General features: G+C 37.4%; 1 protein-coding gene across 4 annotated transcripts in view; it reads right to left on the reverse strand.

The window, feature by feature from the left end:
* PTGR2 (prostaglandin reductase 2) overlaps window positions 1–17,293 on the reverse strand; it is a 33,777-nt gene that overhangs the window by 14,674 nt on the left and 1,810 nt on the right. Inside the window, exons 2-11 of one of the 4 annotated variants that reach the window (XR_004357529.1) lie at window positions 14,889–14,956; window positions 13,459–13,577; window positions 12,274–12,465; window positions 11,157–11,327; window positions 9,920–10,129; window positions 9,032–9,153; window positions 7,716–7,803; window positions 6,903–6,942; window positions 5,786–5,893; window positions 2,329–2,420 (exon numbers count right to left, since the gene is read on the reverse strand). Coding sequence is in view for 3 of the 4 variants with exons in the window: in XM_032690337.1 (XP_032546228.1) it covers window positions 5,829–5,893; window positions 6,903–6,942; window positions 7,716–7,803; window positions 9,032–9,153; window positions 9,920–10,129; window positions 11,157–11,327; window positions 12,274–12,465; window positions 13,459–13,577; window positions 14,889–14,925 (1,044 nt within the window). In the remaining variant the exon portion in view is untranslated. Of the gene's footprint in view, window positions 1–2,328; window positions 2,421–5,671; window positions 5,894–6,902; window positions 6,943–7,715; window positions 7,804–9,031; window positions 9,154–9,919; window positions 10,130–11,156; window positions 11,328–12,273; window positions 12,466–13,458; window positions 13,578–13,960; window positions 14,190–14,888; window positions 14,957–16,696; window positions 16,771–17,293 lie in introns of those variants that run through there. The other 3 variants (XM_032690337.1, XM_032690338.1, XM_032690336.1) reach the window with 3 other exon arrangements.

Raw genomic sequence — 17,293 nt, forward strand, 5'->3', positions numbered from 1 at the left:
AAAGAAAAAAAATCTGACAGTGTCTTCCAAATGCATTTGGTTGTCTTTTTTGTTTTCAAGTCCCTTGGAAAAAGTATGTGTAATTTTTCATGTTGCTGTTTGCTTATGAAGGAATTATTCTGTTCATTGGTGAATTACATCCAAGATGCTGTGAAATGCATAACATAAATAAGAAATAGTTAACAATTTGCCCAGAGAGTTACAGGGAATGAGAAGGGGGTTATGACACAGAGTCCTGCCTTATTGGTGCAAAATGTGAGATATGTGAAAATTTTCTTAAGAAAGGATGTTCTCTGATGTTTAATCTTTTTTATACCTTCACACCAAATCAACAAGAAAGAAGATTTAATCCATGAAACAGCAGCGAACAAGCCAGCTCTAAGCGATGTCCAGGTGCTAGAAAGACAAATTCCTTGTTGGCCTTGACAGTTTAGGGCTTGGCATGCTTGAAAGATCTCAGACACAGTGGGAGGTTAACAAAGCCTGGGAAGAAGGATGTACCACTGATGGCAGACATGAAGAATGGAGAATTTATGGGCCACGAGGACATGCAGAACCCCCAAGATAAGGAAGAAACTAATTAAGCCAACTCAGCAACTGTGCTGAAATCTGCTCTGACTGGGTAAAGGTAATTCTGGCAGGTGGAAATCACGACCACAGACTCACAGACTACCAACCCAAGAAACCCACCGACTCAAGAGAAAGACTAAGCATACAGACTAATTACCATGAGAAGCAAGAGAATCATTAATAGAAGGTAGAGAAGTAATTAATAAGAGACTATGCAGGTTGTAGCAAATGGACACTAATTCCTTTGTTTGCTAAAACGTATAAATAGTAAAAATTATAACAATGTCTCCTTTCTAAACTAGACTATGTGTCTGTGTTTAGAGAGCTCCTAAAACCTGAAACAATTACACCAGCCCAAACAAGCCTCTGAAGGTTGGGGGTTAAAAATGTTACAACTAACTTAAGAAATTGTGTCCTCTGGATGAACTTAGCAGGTTATAACGTGAAAACCACACCTCTGAAGCTGAGGCTCTCTGCCTGTGAAGACCCCTACCCACTGAACTTGCACAATGAATTTAGAATGCACTTTTAAATCAAGGTGAGAGAAATTTAAGCCAAATGCAGCTTAGCCAAATAATGGTGTTGATTCATCATGTCCATATTGCCTCAACAGAACTGTATACATACGCTTGTATTTTCTGGCCTTCGATGTGCTAGCTTTGGGGGTTACCACCTAGCACCCCCTTCAACCTTGTATATCTACTGGCTTTGCACACCAGGTGAAAGATTCCACTTTTCAGGGACAACAGTGTTAGATGCCTAGCATCCTATTCTACAGTATGGCAATAAAATCAAATATCTCGACTCAGTGTATTGATTGGCTCTTGCACACTGGATGAAATAACCCTACTTTAGGGACAACTGTCACACAACTCCTACTCTACAAATACTGGTGCTTCTAGAGTCAGTGATTAACTATCTACTACATCCAAAGCATGCTGGATTTTTGTAACCAGTTATTTGTTACCCTTTGTTAAATGACACCTCTCACAGTACAAAATATATGACAGCTGAAGAGCCACATTATTACAATAATTGTGAAATTAGGGAGAAAAATATATTTTTATAACTGTTGGCACTTGGTTTAAAGAATCTTCTCTCTTTGGTTTTTCTTTGTTCTTAGGAGGTAACATGAACCAGGATTCACAGGTAAAGAAATACTTCCGTGAGAATCCTAAACATTGGGGGTATCAGGATGAAGTTTACTTTGACTGTCCCCATCTGTTTTTTTTTTTTTCCCAAAGGCTCTTGACTAATGCTCCTAGAACTTGTATTGCCTTCCATAGCTTACCTAACTCCGGGAATGCTGCTGCAATCAGGCTGCCTTTATTACAGTAAAGAATCAATACCTCAGCATGATCTCACTCTGGATCACCCCTCACATCACAACTCTTAATAGATTTATGACTTGCGTGGATTACTAAGCAATTGCTGTAAAAATAATACTGCTGGGAATGTTATAATTTTATCACAGTTTGTTTCAGTTGTGAAAAATAACTTCCTAGAGGATGATTACTTCTGGAAGGTGTGTCAACTCACAGTGCCAGAGACGAGCTCGCTCTGCACTAGCTCTTCAGCAAAGATAGTTGGAAAGAATAAAATTTGTACTTTGGACAAACAAATGCAACTCTGGAAACATAAATATATTAAACTGAGCCTTTCTCCCGTAACGTATGAAAAAAAATTAACATTTTAACACCTGTTTAGTAGTGGTTATTACTATGATTGCTTTCTTACATTCATACAACACAAACTCACCACAGTTCATAGCCGAAGTCCCTTTTGAAATATACAGGTATTTAATTAGCTTGCTTTGAATACTATCCTATGTATACTTCCTTCCAAGCAGGCTGGAATAAAAGAGAACAGTCCTCAGTTTTAAGAATAAAAGACATTTCTCTCAAAACAGGCTGTTGAAATGGAAATCAAATTGATAGACTGGAGGATGCCATATATAGGGAAATGCATGTTATAGGACATTGCAACTTTTATGTGGGTTAGCCTTCAAGGGCAGAAGAAAATAGGAAAACACCATGGTGACACCATGCCCCAAAAAGCACCCAGTATTCTCATTTGTAAAAATATTTTTGCATCAATAACAATCTTCAGAAGCAGCAGCAATGGAGCCTCAGGTTAAAGCCAGATTTTCTGCAGTGTGTGTGTGTGTGTGTGTGTTATGGTTGGTCATGTGGAGTGTTAATGACTCATATATTTGGAGTGGGTTGTTTTGTTTTGCATTTACATATTTGCTCTAAGAATGAACTGTAAGGATGAGGAGACTTATTCAGAAAGATTAAATGTGTTAGAGTGCATTAAGGCTAATCTGCCTGGCAGAAACTGAATGCAGAACACAGGGTGCATAGAGTGATGGTGATGCTGTTTCAGTCTGAATGTTCCTGTCAGGCATATGCATGTAGGAGCGAATAAAGAAAGGAAAGGGGACAATGGGCACATCAGCACACTCACTGGGGACACTGTTTGGAAAGGCTGTATTCCCAGCAGCACTCTCCTCATTAAATCCAGTTGAAAGGAATCCAAGTCTAGACACAGTGCTCAGGATCACTGCATTTCTTGCTGCCTCCCATTCTAATATACACATCAATTACCAAGTCATACAAGCCTGCACTGCTTAACTTTCACAACTGAGTTATTCATCTATTAACAGTCAATATGCAGGAATTCATAGAATTTTGCTCACCTCTTGCTTTCTGTCTTTCGTTTGCCAACTATGACAACATACTGAAGTTACTGTATAAAAATTTTGGCTTCTATTCCAGTGTTCTTGAAATAAAGTACCATGAGAAGGTTAAAAATTCATTGTACTACAGGACACGAAAAAGAACTTATGAAAAACGAGGGAATAACTAAACCTACAGAAACCAAGAATCGTGACTGGAGAAGTAAGAACAGTATAAATCAAACTACAAAGCCAAGGAACAACTTTATCAGAACTTTGTGCTCATTAATATAGTAAAATACCTGCTCACAGGCTAAGATCACCCCTTATTCACATAAGCCTTTTCCTGATAGAGCATGCAAGGTAAAATAACAGTGCACTGTATCTTTAAATGGAGACAAGGAAAAGCAAAGTCAGTGACTATAGCTTTAGGTGGTTGCCTATGAAGGAAATTACAATTTTTTTATTGTTCTAACTGTATAAAAATGAGCACCTGTCATAGTGAGGGTGTGCTGGCTTGGTGGATTTGCCACCCAGCACCCATCTCTGCACAGACAAAGAAACAAAGATCTTGGCTTACTGCATACTGGGTGATGATCTCACTTTTAGGGACACAAACTGGATTCACAGTCCAGCTGAAAGTGAACCAGTCCCCTAGTTTTGTATTTGAAAAATGCATAACAATGCTTATTGTTATGATTGTTTTCTTACATTCATACAATAGAAATTCACCACAGTTCATAGTTGAAATTTCTTCTGAAATATACAGATATTTATTATTATTTTAGACAATCTAATGCTATACTGCAGGTCTCTTCTCCTCAAAGTTTATGGCATCCATCACTGCATGCTTCTTTCAGGGCCAGCTTAGGCACTAGGAAATGAAAGGACTGTTTTTCATATTGCTCACAACAATATTAGGCAATGCTGATACCCTTACTTTCCACAGCACACAAAATTATTTTCTTGCAGTGTTTCTTTCCCAGTCCTTGGATTCCACTTAGTTTGACCTGGGTAGTCACTTAATGCATAACCCATTCTGTGGACAGTTCAGCTGACTGCTCATTTTTCAAGTTTCCCTACTGAGATGGTAAAAGAGCATTGTTAGACTAAAAATTCAGAGCCAAGAGAATTTACTGAGGGAACAGAAAATCAAGTGTCTGCAACATTACCTCTGTCATTGGGCAGCCTGTTTTGAGATTCTCTGTCTGTTACCTTGGAGAAGTGAAAACAACAGTAAAACTAGTGAAAATGAGGAGATTATAATAAATATAAGATAGAGTGAAATTTAGAAAAGGAATTCTAAGAAAACTTCATTTAAGTCTGGAATGCAAAGATTGAAAAGAGTAAATAAGGATCACCCTACACCTGAAGTATCTCTGATTAAGGTCTCAGGTTGCATGCAGAGGGAATTGTAATCGAATTAGGTTTCAAGGGCTCTGAAAACAGAGGATATAATGACACAATACAGAGAATGGATAAGACAGATTGGTGGAAATTTGCTTCAGATGGCAAAATGGAAATACCTTTGTTATTAGAGACTTTGCATTCTAGAAATGAAATTTTTATTGCAATTATCTGGAAAAAATAAGAATAGTTATGTTCTAAAATGATTAGCTGGATTGGTTGAACTGTCAGGGAAAACTTACACTAGTAAATTAAAAATTCCTAGAGAAGTTCCTGGGCACCGAGACAATCTAGCATGGGAATGGTGCACATCTACACTAGTAAATTCTTCTAAAACCAAAACTAGGTGTCTATATACAAATTACTTACTGGAAATTGTTCCTAGTGATATCTAGTCCCTCAAGATTTGAACCAAACTTTGCAATTTGTTGTTAATCAGTAGCTATAGCTAGGCAGATATGACTAAGCAATTGAATAGTAAAATTTGTATCTTGGCTAATCCTTTGTTTTAAGGGAAACAGAACACAATCCCAAAATCAATGGGCTGTCTGGACAAGAGCCACCAGGAGTGAAGTCAGCAGGACTGAGCAGTAACTGGAGGACAGGTAATTCCAGCAGGTGAGATGGTGACCACCAACCCATTAACCATCTACTCAAAACGGACCCCGACTGGAATGGAGGGAAGAACTGCACATGCAGAATAATTAGCATGAGAAGCAAGAGGTACAACCAGCAAATAAGGGTTTGAGCACTAACTAATGAAAAAGCCATGTAAATTGTAACCCATGTATGCTGATTGCTAAAAATGTGTAAATAGTGTAAAGTTTTGATGATGGTGAGCCAGCCCTTTGAGGGTTACTGCCTTGGTGTGTGGTGAGCCTGTGTTTGGGACAACACTGGGATTTTCTAACTTTTAAACCATACCCATGAAATATGTGCAAGGGTTATAGCTGGCAACTGTCAAAACCACCTCAAAGAATGTATTACTCATTTCAAGTATAAATGATTGCATTCCTGTTTGCAGTTCTATTTAGTTTATTAGCATTCCAAAATCTCTGCTTTCAATTCACACAGAACAACTTGATGGTTTATTTAAAAAATGGAAATTAGTATAAGTAAAAGCTTACTCACTATTAGAGACAGATTGCAATTATTTTTCTCAAACCAATGACTTTTACTTAGAAACTGAGACGATCTGTTTTCCGATATTGCCTCCACTCATCATGGACTGGAAAGCAGCTTCAAGAGAAGTAATGAAATAAGTTAGTGCCAAGTAATCTTTAAAAAAGAAATCAAAAATGGTAGAAGCAAATGTATTAAACAGCTCCCTAAAAAGGAGAGATCCCATTTTGGGGCAGCTTTGTGTCGTAATTTAAAAAATCTGATTTATAAGCAACTGTTTGACCCTATACAAATTAACGATTACATTTGCTGCTGTTGTAATATGTCATGCAAACATCAAAGAGAGACAAGGCATGACTGGAGAGCCCCCAAATGCTGTGGGTTTTACAAGCCTTTGTGAGAGAAAAGGCTTATAAATATTGCATAACAGTGTGAGAAGCTGGTACAAAAGAATATACCTTGAGTAAACAAAATATGAAAGTATGAAATATGACTGCTGTATTTGACCAAATTCCTTCAAAATACATATGTATACCAGTAAGCAGCAATTAGCAATGACTAGAATAAATTGGAATCTCTAAGATTTGGTTATCACTTAATTCTATGAGTTCCAATCTTGTGGGACTAAAGACTAAATGGACTAAATCATACTCTTTCCCCTTACTTGACAGGGAAGCATTCTTACAGTACATCTTTGATCACATGGCTCATGTCACAAGACCTCCTTTATTTTTATACTTCCTTTGTTACAATATTTTGAACAGGCTACATGATATTTTGTTCTGTTAAAAAAAATTCACTTTCTTTAGCAATCTCTAATATGCTTTGCCCTTTCTTGGGGTCATTTCATTTTATTTTTTGTTAGCAAATCCAATAACAACCTCTGTTAGATACTGGGCCTTTTTAAAGTATAACTTCAAAGTTGTCAAAATAGCATTTTCTTACACACAAGTTCTAAGAAACAGGCAGCACATTAAACCAGTAAGATCAGGATGACTATCGTCAGCTGCTAAGGTAGCAGCCTAAAAAAAAATAATCTAAATTTATATTCAGTGATTTTATAAATGTAAATTAATTTTCTTACAGAACACTAATACCTCATTAAAAAATATTTTAAAAATCTTACCACCAATGTTTGCTAAGCCTTCTACCATGGTCTCTCTGACCTGTCAGTGCAAACAAGTCCTTTTAGTTTCTTTCAAACAAGATTAGCATTTCACATTTCTTAGAAACATCCCAAGAAACTGCCACAGAAACTACCAAAATCTAAAGATTTCTCTTGCTACGATGGACAGTGCTCTGTTTGGACCAGACTCTTTCATCAAGAGAGATATGGATATTTTCTCAGAAGTGTGCAGGTGATTTAATTCTTCATTCAGAACAGGAACTGTTTAATTCTTCAATTAGATCCCTGCCTCTGCCAAAATTTCACATCTCAGAATTTTCCCAGGAAAATTTACTGATCACTAGAAGAAACAAAAACTAATTCAGACAGACCTCTGTCTGAAGGTATAGATTAAGCATATACCTATCACAAAATAATAAATGATGATTATAAAGCTTGAAATAAAATTTCAGACAAGATCCTCAGAAGCATTCTGGACACTTAACTGATCAGATATTTGAAAATCATATTTTTGAAGGCCTGATCCTTTAACTAAAAAGTGCACCCTATACTGAAATAAAGAAAACTGAAATAAAGACATGAGCAGCACGTAATTAGAGAAGTCTGTCATATTAGTCAGACCATCCTCACAGGTACCTTCTAAAACAGTGCTATCTTATAAGCTTTCAATCATACTTACACATTCTTAAGAAAGTCTGTCCAATTCTGAGCACAGTAAGAGAGCCAGGGACAAAGAAACTGGTCTTCTTGTAGTCAGACCATGATCTGAGGACATAGTATCAGAGGCCATAGATCAAACCTAAAAGTTCTCACCTTCAGTTTACCCTCTTGGATCCACTGGCAGAGTTGTAATATACTAGCTTCATGTTTGTCCATATAGTTCAACACTAAGAATCTTTCCCTGTGAAAGAAAAGAATGAGTTTTGATTTAAGAAACATTGATAAGCATCTTAAAATATTTACAAAAAATTTTCAGGAAACAGCATTGTTGAAACTGAAGGGTTATGGGTACAAATTACAAGGAGATGTAGCTCAGACCTTTGCCAGCTTGTTGTGACAGCTCCCTGCAGTGGGAACTTGACAGAAACATCTCTCTTAGACAAGTAATTCTGTTCAAGTATCAGAGATAAGAGTAATAAAACTGATATCACCAGAATAAGCAAATGTCCATAAAATGTAAGCAAATTCCTATTATTTTTTACCTTTTTTTTTTTTGTAGTGGAGAGAATAATTAGTGGGGCTGCAATTAGATGGTGACTATAAATTAACTTCAGGCTACTCAAAATTTTGGATATCCTGCTGTCACAGCTTTCTATAGCAATCAAGAAACTGAAATGATCATCAAAAATCATAATTACTTGTAGCAACATACTGACTAAATTCTGCACTGTATTCTACTAATTTTATCCATTTTTTGAAATGCAGACAAGAGTAACAGGGACAAGAAAAGAATTCTAATTAGAAGAGGTCAATCCATTTGCACAGAAATCAAAAGTCTCCCCAACTTTCTGCAATGCAATGACTGAAAACTCTCCTAAGACTCTGCTCCCAATCTCTACTTTAGCTGCATCTGAATCCTGATAGGAGATTCAGCAATTCCCAGTGTCATAACAAAACTGTTTTACCTGTATATGTCACACCTACAGTCCCATTATATAAAAAAACCTCAAAATACTAAAAATGTAATTTCAATAAAATTAACTGCATCAGCTGCATCCTTACTTCAAAAATATTTGATTTTCTCTCTGCCTGAATTACTACACTTTGAGAGAAGGTACTCTGAGAAGGCACATTTGAGAACAGAACCACAGCAACACCTTCTCTTGTACTAAAGCATCTATCAGAAATTCCAGGACTGCATCTATCCATCACAAAAAAAGTGTAACAACAGACATGTATGAGTACATGTAACAACATCACTTCCCATTTTTTATGCTGATAAAGATAAATGTAAGAGAAGGGATTTACTGACATTGTGATTACAGTTTCCTTTTTAGGCATGGCAACACTCTGCTCAGATTACACATGTCTATTGAGGATCTACAGACTACCTCCCAAACATCAGAGTCACAACAACACATGTGCAATCGACCTGGAACCTGGTCATTAGTTCTGGAGGAGAAATGTACCTTGTGATGTTCCTTTCTTTCTGTATTTTTTCTATGTCAGGAGGCAGCGGAGGAGGATAAGGCACATCTTTGTTATATTGAGAAATCTGTCCACACAGGATGATATGGCTGTTCTGATTCATCTGTTTGGGACAGCACAAAGTGGGAAAAATTACATTCCTCTGTCTCAAAAACTAAATTTTTTAGAGATGCAACAGATTATATTGCAAAACTTTCACATGAGCCACACCCACACTTCCTGTAAAAGAGTGGGAAAATTGCATGCAGTCTCATTCAACCTATGACAGCACTCAAATAGGTAAATGCAAGGCAACAGTGAAAAAATAAATGCTATACAGCCTACTGTAATTTAAAAAGGCACTAAATAAAAGGAATATAAGAAATTGTTATCTTACTGTGTGCCCTTTTTTCAGAAGAAGGGTAATAGGACAGAGAAATTTAATACAGCTGTTGGATACAGCTGTGATTTAGAACTCCCAAAGATGGCATTGCCACTGAAGCCTCCTTGTCATGACACAGAGTGGTTGTATGTTAACAGTGAAGTCTTTATGGAGGCCCTGCAGAACTAGTCTTGCATCAAGCCAGAAAACGAAAGCTGGCAAAAGACAAGATTACTGCGCTGTACCAAGTCTCCTGGCCTAAGATGTGAGAGACGAGAAGCAGAAATCATGTTTCAATTACTGTACTGCCAGGTTAGTCCAAATGACAGATACTGATTTCAAATATCTGATTTCTCCTCAAGACCAGGATCGGCATCTGGATTAGATCCCTGAAGTGGAAAACCTGCTCTGCTGTATTACAGGATGGACTCTAGTATGAATTAATTCAAAGCTGGGCATGCAGACACTGCAGAATAACTAGAATAAGCCTGACAGCTGGAATAATCACCTGACTTATAACCGTATCACTGATGTCTCCACCAACATTGTCAAAGTAAACATCCACACCACCTGGGCAGAGTTCACGTAGCTGTTCTGCCACATTTCCCTTCTTGTAATTGATAGCAGCATCAAACCCCATTTCTTGGACCAAAATGGAGCACTTTTCATCTGTGCCAGCGATTCCCACCACTCTAGAGCAGCCCTCCAGACGGCCAATCTGCAGGCACACAGTTAAAAAAAAATAACAACAAACCAACTAAAAACCCCAGACTATAAAGACAAGTCAAATCATTCATATGCATACAAGTACCAGTGGGTTAAAGGGGACCTTAGAGAGTGTTACAGTTATCCCCCATCCACTAAACCACAGGCAGCAAAGTCCAGTGCATGCTCCCATCCCATGTGACACAATTGCCTCTTGTCACTCCCTCCTCACACCTAGATAAGGGGCAGGTACAATTTGCCATCTTTCCACAACTCACTGACTGCAGAAGATTTAATTTGTGGAGTCACCAATGACTGGCAGTACTTGAGAACCAAATATAGCATACAATTACATCTGCTAAGTAACATAAGTAACATAACTTAGCTAATAAAAGGGAAAAAAAATTAGACAATAATGGATGTAAATACATTCTTCATCCATTTGCTTATGCATTGTTTCTTCGTAGCTTCTCTCTATTAGTAAGTCTAAAGCTTGCTTAATAGCTACTGTGTTTGTGTCTATGAGTACGTATTATATATATATATTTGTAGATATGCATATACACACTGCAACAGTGTGCAAAGCAAACTGAGGAGGACAAAACGGCTGTAAACCTCAAAACACAAAGAATGTCACAGAACACAGCACTAAGAAGGGTTTACCACATTTTTTTCTTCTGACTACAGAAAAAAAAATTAAAGTCTCTAGTCAACACAAAGACAGTGTTGAGGTGGCAGGCTACTATATAAATATATATAAATACAGGTATTTACACCATCTACTTTACTTATGCTAGCAACAAGTAATCACCATGGGCTGCTCTCTCCTATCCCAGTTTCATGACACTTAGTTTCACATCTAAAATGTCTCCCAGTGAGACTGTGTGCCAAATCTGTGAAACTGGCTCTTCCCATGGGGTTATACCTACTCATGTTTACAATGATTTTATCCACGTGTTTAGTAACCAGCATGTTTCAGCATGTTCCAGAAGACAACACTCAGTCACAGAGTATGTTCATGTGTCTTAAGCCCATCCTACCTGGCCAGCCAAAGAGCCACAAGCACCGGCTGCTCCGCTCACCACCATCGTCTGATTTGCACCCACAGCCACGTGTCCCTTCTCCCTGACACCCAACAGGGCCGTCAGTCCCGTGATCCCAGCTGCACCGAGAAAGTAGGAAAGGCGTCCATTTACAAGCTGTGGAACAAGCTACAAAACAGAAACGCGCATGGTGTCTTCATTTGTTTTTAAGGTGAGGTTTTGCTGTTTGATTGCCTGAAGATAGAAGACTAACTCAGGATATTTTCCAGGCAAGGCACAACTGGTAGGGAGGAGCTATCTCTAGACCAGCTCTATCCTAACAACAAGTTCATACAAAAACTTTATATTTCCATAGTTTTAGAAAAACTTTTTAAACAAAGCCACTCCCAAAAACTTAAATTATGAAAGTGTCAAAAAGCAGTTGGGAGACAAGAAGTTTCCAGCAAGTGAACAATCCCTATAAGGAATGAAAATTCACCATTTTATCAAATCTTCTGATTGGAGATCAGTGGCAAAGGATCCTAAAGAGAGGAGTTTATTGGAAAGTATAAATTCTCTAACTACAGTAATTTTCTATGTTACAAGAGAACGAGCAACACAATATATCTAGTGCACTGTTCCCTCTCCACTTTCAACTTAATATTGAATACCCTTTCTTCAGTGGATGTAAAATCTCAAGTAAAACTTTTACTAACATATATTAGTGAAATAAATTAAACATGTTGAAAGCTTTTCATGTCTTATAACTACACTCTCATGGATCAGGAGTTCTACTAGAGTTAGAATAATTATCAGAATTAATTAACAGAAGGACTTTCAGGCAAATTTATTAAAAAAACAACAGTTGAAATAATACTGGCATGCCTGCTAACCAACAAAAGCATCTAAATTTTTCTTTGCTACGAAAAAAGAGAAATTGATACAGATTTTGGCACCTATGACTGGATCTGCCTTTTGAAAACTAGCTGTTCGAATAACGTTGGCTTGTTTTTGACTAAAAACTAGTATCATTAGCAGTAGTTAACACTAGTAGTATCAGCACTTATTTAGGAAAAAAAAAAAGGTTTAGTAAAAGAAATAGTAAAAGACAATCCGGGCTTTGCATTTATATTACCTTTTGTAGCAAGTTTCCATCGAGAATTGCCACTGTCTGCCAGGGCCAGGTGAAGGAAGTTACAAAGTCTCCTTCAGCGAGGTTCTCATGCTTGCTCTCCTCCACAACCCCAACACCGCCACCATCAGCAACTTCAGAGAGCTGCCAGGGCTGGAGGTAATCGGAGCCCGTGTCCTCATTCATTCGGCAGCGCTGAAAGAAAAGGCTTTAACTTGAGGAGATGTGTTTAAAACTTCAAACACAAAGGGCTCCTCAAAAATCTCTCAATAAGCCCCAAATATTCATAATCTTGTCTTATCTTTCCCCTTGTTTGCTCAGTACAAAAGGAGGATGGACCATTCTGATCTCCTCCGGCAGTGTTACCAAAGCCAACACATTCTATAGATGTTGCCTCAAAGGCACCCACGGAACCCAAGATGACTGGCTCAGATCTGACGAGAATACCACAAATTCCATTCCTTAACTGAATGAATCTTAGAAATGCAGGATTGAAAAAAACACCCACAAATCACTTAGTCCGTGCCTATGCACTGAAGGGCAGTCAAACATATGTAGACCATCCTTGACAGAGATCTTTTTAATGAAACATCTTGAAATCAGAAGTATTTTCTTTACATTTCCCCCTGTTGCCTAAGTTAGTACTTCAGGATTATTAAACTTTTTCTTAACTCCCAAGCTAAAACTACTTTCCAGAAATGTAGACTTTTCTACTATCTCCATCTATGCAGGGAATAAATGCTCAGAGTTCTCTTTATAGCAAACTTTTAAAGACTGTGTCTCTCTGGTTCTTCTTCCACCTTCACTTTCATTTCAACCCCAACTCTCCCAACCACATGATTTTTACAATTGTATAGAATTGGAAAATACATATATAAGAAAGGCAAAATTCTTATAGAATTTTAAAGGTTAAAGGAAAAGCTGATACAAACAAATCTGTAATGGTATACCAGGGCTCACAGTCCCTTCCTGGTTCTATAAAGTCATTTTTCTACATATATCCAAGGCACATTAAAGCCGAATTCCTTCCCAATATAACTCCATCAGAATGAATACAATTATTAAGTTATACTAGAGATATACTGGAGTCCTATAATTAGTAACTTCAGTGTTAAACATCATGACAGGTACAGAATTGAAGGTATGTTATAAAACAAATTCTGGCTTAGCCCTAAGTCCATCACCTACCATGTAAGGGTCCACAGAGAGATAGAGGGTTTTAACACGCACTTGTCCCGCTTGGACCGTATCCGCTATTGTACTTTGTTCTAGTCGGAAGTTTTCAGCCACTGGCACTCCATTCTTCCCTAGAATTATTTTAAAATCAAACAAATAAATGAATCAATATAGAGCTTCCCTTAATCAATACAGGAAGGCCTTTTTTCAAGGTAGGCCTTTTTAGAGTAAGTTAGGTTATATATTTACTCAGGTATAAAACTACCTACCAACTTTCAGTTTCCATGCTGTTTGCTACACATGATTGTTATCAACAATTAGGGCAAATTTAAAAAGATAAAATCAGGGACTGTTCCCATTCTTAAAAACGGTTCTGTATACCCTTATATGCTGAAAAGCCCCTAGTGGTCAAAACTAAGATATGCACTGGGACTTCTCACACATAACAAAATCATCATGCATTATTCTGCCAATAGCAAATGACCATAAATTTTAACCAGTTTTAAACTCTCACCTTTCTGCCTCTTTTGACTCAAGCAGGATTGAGGGAATACAGATCACAGCCACTGCACATGCATATGCTTCAAGAGCATCCCTTCGCATATACAGACAGACCTCTTTAAATTAAAGCTTCCCAGAAACACCTGTAAAACTGTGCCAAGAGCCCCGGAACTGGAGCCTTCATCCTCGGGTTGGTATCACATGCAGCAGATCAATCAGACTGACAACTGGAACCACTGGCACTAAAAGGAGACAGCCAGACACCCTTGTATATTTTAAGTCAGAGTGACTGCACAACTCCAGCAGGCTACTGTTGTAACATTTTGAAAGACTTATTTGCAGGTCAAACAATAGTTCTTACTGCTTAGGACTATTTTGGCATTAAGCAGCATACAATACTCCCTGCAAAACTTAATGTCTTCTTCAACAGAAAATTTAAGAACTCACTATTCAGACTATTCTGCTGACATCCATAACATGGCAAATGTGTAAGCCAGAAAGTAAACAAACCCTCAAGAGTATAAATTTATAAATTTAAAAAATAAACACTTTGAAACATGGAATAAAAGATCCAATATTTACTAAAAAGAAGCAAAAATTAATAGTAACAAAATATTTTAGTCATCTCTTAAAATGTAAAAAGAATAAATGTCAGAACTAAAAAGCTGTTTGCTAATCTTTCTTCCCTTTGAGCCCCTACACTTAAGAGTCTTCTCATATATTATGCATTAATCCTTTTTTTCTCACCCAAGCGTTTAGAAATCTGTATATACAGATTAAATAAAAGCGCTTCACAATAAACTTTATTTATTGCTGCATGCAATACTAAGGCATACAAATGCCAATATCTCAAGTTAGTGCCTGTTTCTACCCTCACCATTTTGGAGCATAAGGCAACCATAACACACACAATGGCTTCTTTATCAGAGAGAAATACATACCAGGCCGTGAATTCAGCACTACTCTCTGTATAATCATCCTTGCTTTGCAGCAATTTTGCACTGGATTTCTACAAAAGAAAATGTTGTTTGAAGGACTGAAACATAAGTTTTCTTCAAAAAAAGAATATGGGGGCAAAGTATTTAGTAATTTGGAAACTGGGGATGAAACACGGGCCCCACCAGCTTCAGCATCCACGCCCAAGAATCATACAAGGAATCATTTAAACCAACCTCACACATAAAATAAATAAATGTGTGAGTAAGGAGTTTCCCTGTTTATCTTGTTAAAGCCCAGATTTTATACAACTTCACAGTAGCACATGCTGGAAAGACTGAAAATTATAATGCCCCATGCTCCTTGTGAGACCATCACCACCTCCTACCAGGCTGCAGGAAATGTGTTTGATTCGCTTTCGTGTGCTGACTGAGAACACTGTTCCCACCCAAAGGACACAGAGACAGCTTTGCATGCAAAGTCAGGTGCCACTCAATAAAAGGCACACAGGCACGTCAGAATATCAGTTTGCAGGTACTTGATAAAAAGAGATTGATGTGTAAGATGTGTTGTGTGAAACAGTAATTCTTTCTACTAGCAGTGCATTTTCTCCTAAGAAATGGTCTGGCTCAGAGATAAGAAAGAATTAGATTTCCACTTGATCTGATCTACAGAATAATTTTTCCTTGACTTTAAACAGTTTAAAAGAGGACTGTAAATCTGTGGTCTTGCACCTGTGAGATGCAAAGTGATTAAGAGGGAATTAACCTGATTTAACAGGAGAAAAATCATGATCTTACATGCTTTCAGAGCTAATACAAAATAAAAGTGTTACTACTGTTCTCAGTAGAGTGCCATAAATAACCAACATCCACATGAACCAAGGACATTATGGAATGAAACATGGTAGCTGATGTCTTTGTCATAATGTTTGTTTTGCTGAAGAGAACGGCAAATTGGAGTGAAGCTAAAAGATGAGCCCTGAAAGAGTACATCATCACCACTTATCCAACACCTTTATTCTTTGAACACTGCAAAATACAAACCCTTCTTCTGTATCATTACAGTGTTTACATTACAGCACTCACAAACCATCAAAAACTACAGCCTGGAGTGCTGAAAACATAATTTAAAAGTTATCCAGGAGAAAAGGTGTCCCTGGCCTTTCTCTCTCCTCTAAAACCCACAACTGACTCAAAACACAAGTATCTTATTAAAAAAAAAAAAAAAAAAGATAAAGGTTTAGCACTTGATTGTGTCTGCACTTGAAAAGCTACTTATTTGGCAAAATTTATTCTAGAGTTAATTTCTTTCAGTATTTTAAGACCTAAGGATGCTACAAGCTATAAGGAATGAACCTCAAACATGTCTTTACAGCATCACATCAGTGAAAAATAAGTGACCTGCAGAGTTCTTTGGACAAAACAATTTAGAACAACAGTCTAGAAAAAGACTAGAAAAAGAGTGGGAAAAGTATCCAATATAAGTTTTGACTACTTCTTTGAATGCCTGACATTTTGAGGGAACAAAAATGCTGTTTATTTCCCTGGTCATTCTCACAGCTTTTGTTTGAGGAGCATGTGTACTAATTCAATTTGAAGATCTTCCAGATATTGTGAGTGGGTGGACAGAAAGCTAAGCTGGCAAGTGAATTGTCACTCATTTTATGATAACTGTCACAGTAAATACAACACTGCAGATGGACCATTTATTTCTAAGTATGAGTGCACTTACAGTGGAAGTCAGCAACACCATTACGCAAGCAAATGGTCACATTAACAGCACAGCATACTGCGAATCAAGCTTTCCTCACCTTATAAACAATATGCAAGTGACTTAAGAAAATAAGTAGAGGCACCATCCTTTAGCACTGTAAACTGAGGAAAGCTTTTGGAGAGAGAGAACAGATTTTTTTAAAAGTGAAATAAAGGGGATTTGTATCATATACACAATCTTTTCCAACACACGCATAATGCCAACATGAAGGATGCTTTTGACTCTGTTTTTTTAAAAAGACAACACAAAGCAACACACATTAGCATTTTTTAGCTTTTCCAAACAAAAGCAATCTGAGTTGGTTTTACAATTTAACACCAAATAGAGTAAAAATCAATAGCAAGTTTTAACATCATCATTCTGTGCCAAGTTCACACTATCTGACCCATACTATAAGTACAACAGGACCATTAAGCAGCACAACAGCAGTATCTGCATGGGAGTATGTTTTATGTTTTAGCCCAGTTTTATTCTTATCCCTTTGCTCCCTTGCCTTTCCCCTTTTTTGCAGACACACACGACAACTCCTTTTAAAAGCATTAAATAAATTCCTCAATGCTAAAATGCTCCAGTTTGTTCATTTGTCCTAGGCTTGGTTCCTAGAACTTCTTGTTTCTGAGACTGCCTGTAAGAC

This window comes from Chiroxiphia lanceolata, chromosome 6 (genome assembly GCF_009829145.1).
Source record: "Chiroxiphia lanceolata isolate bChiLan1 chromosome 6, bChiLan1.pri, whole genome shotgun sequence".
Taxonomy (NCBI): domain Eukaryota; kingdom Metazoa; phylum Chordata; class Aves; order Passeriformes; family Pipridae; genus Chiroxiphia; species Chiroxiphia lanceolata.